At 41.5% G+C, this 7,818-nt stretch overlaps 1 protein-coding gene across 5 annotated transcripts in view; it reads left to right on the forward strand.

Annotated features, from left to right (window-relative positions):
* The window catches only part of LOC132383602 (uncharacterized), a 75,776-nt gene extending 68,651 nt beyond the window's left edge, over positions 1-7,125 (forward strand). For 4 of the 5 annotated variants that reach the window (XM_059954792.1, XM_059954794.1, XM_059954791.1 and 1 more), the window contains one exon: positions 5,873-7,125. In XM_059954792.1, coding sequence (XP_059810775.1) covers positions 5,873-5,891 — 19 coding nt within the window. In that variant the 3' untranslated portion in view covers positions 5,892-7,125. The remainder of the gene's footprint in view (positions 1-5,872) is intronic. The other variant, XM_059954789.1, reaches the window with a different exon arrangement.
* Positions 7,126-7,818: the final 693 nt, after the last annotated feature.

A 7,818-nucleotide genomic window follows, 5' to 3' on the forward strand; every position in this document is an offset into this window, starting at 1 on the left:
GTTTCAATCAGATCCCCTCTCAATCTCCTCAATTCCAGTGTGTACAAACCCAATCTCTCTGCGTAAGACAGCCCTGCCATCCCAGGAATCAACCTAGTGAATCTACGCTGCACTTCCTCAATTGCCAGAATGTCCTTCCTTAAACCTGGAGACCAAAACTGTACACAATATTCCAGGTGTGGTCTCACCAGGGCCCTGTACAAATGCAAAAGGACATCCTTGCTCTTGTACTCAATTCCCCTTGTAACAAAGGCTAACATTCCATTTGCCCTCTTCACTGCCTGTTGCACTTGCTCATTCACCTTCATTGACTGGTGAACTAGGACTCCTAGGTCTCTTTGCACTTCTCCCTTACCTAACCCTGCACCGTTCAGACAATACTCTGCCCTCTTGTTCCTGCTTCCAAAGTGGATAACTTCACATTTATTCACATTGAATGACTAAACTAGATGTGCAGGGGGCAGGGATCCAGATCCAGAGGGTTGGTCAGAAGGAGCATGGGGTTAAATGTGTACAAGGTTTGGGTGATCTTGAGAAGGTCATCAAAATTCAGGGTGCAATTAGCCCAATGGAAGTTCAAGGAGCTGGGTTAGGTACAGTAGACAGTGTTCTAAGCAAAGAGAGGAGGAATGGGCTAAGAATTCTATACTTGAATGCGCATAGTGTCAGAAATAAGACAGATGAGCTTGAAGCTCAGATGAAAATGGGGAACTACGATATTGTTGGGATAATGGAGACATGGCTGCAAGGGGATCAGGCCTGGGAATTGAGTGTACCAGGGTATACGTGCTATCGTAGAGACAGAAATATGGGAAGAGGGGGTGGGGTGGCCCTGTTGGTGAGGAATGAGATTCAGTCCTTAGCAAGAGGTGACTTGGGAACAGGGGAAGTAGAGTGGATTGAAATGAGAAACAGTAAGGGTAAAAAGACCCTAATGGGTGTTGTGTACAGGCCCCCAAACAGTAGCGTGGATATTGGGTACAAGTTGATTAGGGGATTAACATTGGCATGTGCTAAAGGTAATGCAGTCGTTATGTGAGATTTCAACATGCAGGTGGACTGGGAGAATCAGGTAGGTGCTGGACCCCAGGATAGGGAGTTTGCGGAGTGTCTAAGGGATGTATTTTTGGAACAGCTTGTGCTTGAGCCAACCAGGAACGAGGCTATTTTGGACTTGGTGATGTATAATGAACAGGAATTGATAAGTGATCTTGAAGTAAAGGAGCCATTAGGAAGTAGTGATCATAACATGATAAGTTTTTATCTACAATTTGAGAGGGATAAGGGCAGATCAGAGGTGTCAGTGTTGCAATTAAATAAAGGAGACTACGGAGCCATGAGGGAAGAGCTGGCCAAAGTTAAATGGGCGGATGCCCTGGCAGGAAAGACAGTGGATCAGCAGTGGCAGATATTCTTGGGCATAATACAAAAGATGCAAAAGCAGTTCATTCCAATGAGAAGGAAGGATTCAAAGAGGGGGAAGGGGCCACAGTGGTTGACAAAGGAAGTCAGAGATTGTATAGCATTAAAGAAAAAGAAGTATGACAGGGCTAAGATGAGTGGGAATACAGATGATTGGGAAAGTTTTAAGGAACAGCAGATCTTAACTAAAAAAGCAATATGGAGAGAAAAAATCAGGTATGAGCTCAGTCTAGCCAGGAATATAAAAGGGGATAGCAAAAGCTTTTTTAGCTATGTGAAGAGAAAGAAGATAGTTAAGAACAATGTTGGCCCCTTGAAGAATGAATTGGGAGAAATTGTTATGGGAAACAGGGCAATGGCAAGAGAATTTAATGCGTACTTTAGATCTGTCTTCACCAGGGAGGACACAAGCAATCTCCCAGATGTATGGATGGGCCAGGGTCATAAGATACAAGAGGAATTGAGACAGATTGACATTAGGAAAGAAACTGTGATGAGTAGACTGGTAGGACTGAAGGCTAATAAATCCCCAGGTCTGCATCCGAGGGTTCTAAAAGAGGTGGCTCAGGAAATTGCGGATGCATTGGTAATCATTTTCCAATGTTCCTTAGGTTCAGGATCAGTTCCTGAAGATTGGAGAGTGGCTAATGTTATCCCACTTTTCAAGAAGGGAGGGAAGGAGAAAACGGAGAACTATCGCCCTGTTAGCCTAACGTCAGTCGTGGGGAAGATGCTTGAGTCCATTATTAAGGACGAAATAGTGGCACATCTTGATGGCAGTAATAGGATTAGGCCGAGCCAGCATGGATTTACCAAGGGCAAATCATGTTTGACTAATCTGTTGGAGTTTTTTGAGGGTGTAACAAGGATGTTAGACGAGGGTAAGCCAGTGGATGTTGTGTACCTAGATTTTCAGAAGGCATTCGATAAGGTGCCACATAGGAGATTGGTGAGTAAAATCAGAGCTCATGGCATTGGGGGCAGGGTTTCAACATGGATAGAAAAACTGGTTGGCAGATAGAAAGCAAAGGGTAGCAGTGAATGGGTGTTTCTCGGACCAGCTGGAGGTGACTAGTGGGGTACCACAGGGCTCTGTATTGGGACCACAGCTCTTTACGACTTATGTCAATGATTTAGATGAGGGCATTGAAAACTATATCAGCAAGTTTGCTGACGATACTAAACTGGGTGGCAGTGTGACATGCGAAGAGGACGTTAGGAGAATACAGGGAGACTTGGATAGGCTGGGTGAGTGGGCAGATACTTGGCAGAATAGCCACAAGGGAAGGTGTAACTAGAAGGTAATTAGCATTTTAAAATACTGAATTGGCTCAAAATGTTTAAGTATTAAAAATGACTTTGCAGTTTTGTTTTATTACATTTCTAAAACTAATACTTTTTATGAATACTGACTTCTCTTACACAGTTCTTGTTTTTAAATACAGTATGTCCAGTGGTCCAGGATATGCAAAATTTGGATTTGCCAGGGATCCTGCAGGAAGGATTTTTCTCGATATATACTCCTACGATATAAAAGGAGGCTATTTCGCTCAGTGTGTAGATCAGGCCTCAGGACAATCTCAGTCCCATTCCTCATTGATCTCTCTGAAATTCCCCGATTCTGCAACTGCTCACTTACCCTAGGTATATTTTTTGGATGTGGGAGGAAATCAGAGAACCAAGGGAAAGCACTGATGGTTATAGAGAAAACACCAGAGATTAACATCAAAGCTGGATGACTTGGGCTGTAAGGGAGTAATCCTTCATACTGGTAGCATCAACAACCCCGCAACTCAGCACATTCTCTCTTCTCGCTGCTTCCATCAGGAAGAAGCCTTAAGACTCACACCACCAGGTGCAGGAACACTTACTATTACCCCTCAACCACCAGGCTCGTAAACAAAAGGGGATAACTACACTCAGTTTCACTTGCTTCACTAATGAACCTATAAACTCACTTTCAGGGACTCTTCATCTTATGTGCTTGACATTTATTGCTTGCTTACTTACATATCTATCTATCTATCTGTCCATCTGTTTGTTGGTTTATTTATTTTTGTATTTGCACGGTTTGTTGTCTTTAGCACACTGGTTGAACCTTCAAGTTGGTGCAGTCTTCATTGATTCTATTTTGGTTATTATTCTATTATGGACTTATTGAGTGTGCACAAAAGAAAATGAATCTCAGGGTTGTATATGGTGACATGTACATATGTAGTGTGAGGTGGTTCATTTTTGTAGGTCAAATAGGATGGCAGAATATAGCATTAATGGTAAGACTTGGCAGCGTGGAGGATCAGAGGGATCTTGGAGTCTGAGTCCATAGGGCACTCAAAGTGCTACGCAGGTTGACTCAGTGGTTAAGAAGGCATATGATGCATTGGCCTTCATCAACTATGGGATTGAGTTTAAGAGCTGAGCAGTAATGTTGTAGCTATATAGGACCCTGGTCAGACCCCACTTGGAGTACTGTGCTCAATTCTGGTCGCCTCACTGCAGGAAGAACATGGAAACCACACAAAGAGTGCAGAGGAGATTTACAAGGATGTTGCCTGGATTGGGGAGCATGCCTTATGAGAATAGGTTGAGTGGACTTTGCCTTTTCTCCTTGGAGTCACGGAGGATGAGAGGTGACCTGATAGATGTATACAAGATAATGAGAGGCATTGATTGTTTGGATAGTCAGAGGCTTTTTCCCGGAGCTGAAATGGATAGCATGAGAGGGCATAGTTTTAAGGTGCTTGGAAGTAGGTACAGAGGATATGTCAGGGTTAAGTTTTTTATGCAGAGAGTGGTGAGTGTGTGGAATGGGCTGCCAGTGGCGGTGGTGGAGGTGGAAACGATAGGGTCTTTTAAGAGACTCCTGGATAGGTACATGGAGCTTAGTAAAATAGATAATGGTTAAGCCTAGGTTGTTCTAAGGTAAGGACATGTTCTGCACAGCTTTGTGGGCCGAAGGGCCTGTATTGTGCTGTAGGTTTTCTATGTCCATGTTTCTATGTACTTTGATAATAAATTTACTTTGTATCACTATGGCATTCCTGTATGTCCATGCTGCACAAGCCCCTACTACAACAAAAGATCTCTCCAGTGAAGTTCACAAAATCAGCTCAGCCAAGAGAAAACTCATATGCCAGCAACAATTACAGGTGGTTTTCCAGTGTCAGCAAATAAGATCAAGTAGATATTGGCCATTTAGTCTTCTAGCTCCAGGGGTATTTATACCACAATGTGTCTCTGTCATTGTATTCAAAAAGGTAAACATGATATCAGGTAGATATTGCTGAATACCAAAAAGTCAAATTTTTCAGGAACGGTTCCAATTTTATTTTGATCACTCTGAGAAGAATGTCTCTCTTTCAATTATTGTTCTATGAGCATTATGTTATTACTAATTCACCAGTCTGGTTTATTTTATTGGTTATTCAGTGATCATTATCATGAGCCTAACCCAATTGACAGTCTTTTGTGCTGGCCTATACAATGATACTTGTGTTAAGTTGAATACCTTTTTCAATCATTATCATTCCCGATGACTAACAGATTCCCCTACATCTTGTCTCCTCAAAATATGTTCCACGCAGAAACAACCCAAAAGGATTCCATCACTTCATAAGAGAAGGTCCATTAGCACATTCCCTCCAATAGAATCAACCATTGGTATTTTTTTCACAGAGTACTTCCGGTTTAAGATGGAGCTACCAAAGGCGTGTGACAGCTTGCTACTAGAACATAGAAATTTACAGCGCACATCAGGTCCTTCAGCCCACAATGCTGAGCCAACCATGTAATCTAATCTAGAGACTGCCTAGAATTTCCCTAACACATAGCCCTCTATTTTTCTAAACTCCATGTACCTATCTAAGAGGCTCATAAAAGACCCTATTGTATTCGCTTCCACCACCGCCGCTGGCAGAGCATTCCACACACCCACCACTCTCTGTGTGAAAGATCGAAAGGCAAAAGGTTCAACTAAAAACATTACTTACTACATCTTTTCTGAAGCAAATTATGGTGAAATATCAGCACAGACAGTAAGGAGGCAGGCGGAGGCGAGGCTGGTTCAGGGTTTGAGCCATGCTGGGGCATTTTGAGGCACAATGTGTTCGAACCAGGTTTGCAGATGGAGTTCGTATCACTGCCAGAGATGGAGTGAGCAGCTTGGAGAGGAGTTGATGCAGAAGAGGTCCGATCCCTATCCATCTAACCTGGGTGTGAGGTTGGATTGCTCCAAGCATGAGCCATTTTGATGAGATCACGGATGGCTTCGAGCCGGGCAGCCCAAGCATATTGTGGCGTCAGGGTCCAGTCCTAGATTGAGGCACTACTTGGTACTTGGATAATTTAAATGCCAGTGTAGGTAGTCTGGAAGCCTGAATGTCAGGAATTGAAGTGAGGGTCAGGCTGCTTTCGCTTACTGTCCTGTGAATGTTCATTCTCTTCTCCACAGAGTTGAAGCTGCGAACTGATCTGGCTGCTCTGCGTTTTCACCCCACTTGTGTGATGAACTTGTACCAAGGCTTAGATGTACTCTGGCTGCTCCAGGAGTGGACCTGGGACTCAGTCTGGTTCAGAATGCTGTTGGCTTGCTTCTATTGTTTGCATGATTTGTGTTTTTTCCTCTGCATGGTGGTTCTTGGTCTTCTTCTTTTAAAAATTGGGTTATTTGGGTTTCTTGCTTTGTGGCTGTCTGTAAGCAGATAAATCTTAAGGTGTATAATTTATGCATGCTTTGAAGATAATTGTGCTTTGAAACTTTGAATCTTGAATATTTTGTTAATCTACAACTTTCACTTTTAGTTCCATAGAATTTATACTTCTGAAACAGGCCATTCAACTCCAACAATTCTACATTGGTGATACAAAAGGTAACAGGTACTGTAATCTGGAGCAACACACAAAGCTTTTGAGGAACTCAGCAGGTTTGTCAGCATCAATGAAGGGCTGTAGTCAACAGCAGGGGTCAAGACCTCTCATCTGGACTGAAAGAAGGGAGAGAGACAGAATAAAAAGGAGCCCGCAGGTCATAGCTGATTCTCTGTTGGTGCTTGCCTATCTTCCTATTCCTTTCTTTTACATTAAGATTCCAATTAAAATACCATTTCATCAATAGTGGTATGTGGGGAAAGGAATTTCCCCTGAATTCTTTTTGACCTCATGCTTTAGAATCACCCTAGAAGCAGAAAGATCTTTTCAATGACTACCTTATTGAACTGCATTATTTTCATGTATTTCCTGAAATTGTTAGACTCAGCAGTCAGTTTTGTATTATGTCTTCTTTCCATGGCTTTAATCAACCTTAAAAATAAAATTTTGTTGAACCTCTTTGCATTTCCCAGCAGTTTGGGCATTTGATGGGATCATGTGCCATTTGAAGGCTGCATTGTCATAAAATACAATCCAGATGTGACACCAAACTTAAATTTTCACAGAATGTACAATATTGTCTTCCTAAAATATTGGACCAGATGATAAATGCTAAAGAAGGTGCATTATCAAAAGTGGTAGATGCCACAATTGCCAATACTACAGTACTTTTGTTGTGTTTAATGTTTCACATTTCCTGATTAAGGCAGGTATTATTTGGTACCTCTATCATATAACCAGCCCACTTTCTTCCTACCTCTGGTTTTAATCTTTCTTATTGTACATTCAAATTTGTAACAATAAAATGAGAATGTTCTGATTTTTTATATGAATTGACACGAAGCACTCCCTGTTCCTAACTTCCTTATTAGCTCAAGATAAGTTGAAGCAGTAATGTTGAATATTAATGTTACACCAGTATGATATTTAGCTGATAATTTGAAAAATATATATCTCAAGGTGCAGTTCAGTTTAGAAATTTTAATGAACTGGTTGTTGTTTGGTGTTAAGACAATGCCCCCAATGCTTCTCCATCACAATCACAATCATTTCAAGGGTTTCCCAGTAATCTAATCAGATACTGTTCAGGGTCACAATAGAAATTGCACCCCTAATCATATAGACATGTTTATTGATCTAAAAGCTGTCACCTGACAGGGCAATTATATTAATTGGCCAATGAAATAGGAAATTAGCTTTTTACAAGACTATCCTATCAATATTAATTCTTCTGTTCCTGTCTACTGTTTGTTTGAACTGAACCAGCAGAGTAATATTTTGGGTCCAATTTCTCCATTTGCCATTTCAGAGGCCAACTTATGCTCTGCATAAATAACCAATTCATTTTCCAGTGCCAAATTTCACGACACATACCAATGATAATAAATCTGATTCTGATCTCAGTCTAGAACTCTTCAGATATTTGATTTTGACGATTTTAATTCATTGGTGTCCTTACACTCCCCCTGTGAATGTAAACAATGAATGTTTTGTTGATTTGGTTCAAGTGGAAAGCTGAAATGTATACTT

Source organism: Hypanus sabinus, chromosome 30 (assembly GCF_030144855.1).
Source record: "Hypanus sabinus isolate sHypSab1 chromosome 30, sHypSab1.hap1, whole genome shotgun sequence".
Classification (NCBI taxonomy): Eukaryota; Metazoa; Chordata; class Chondrichthyes; order Myliobatiformes; family Dasyatidae; genus Hypanus; species Hypanus sabinus.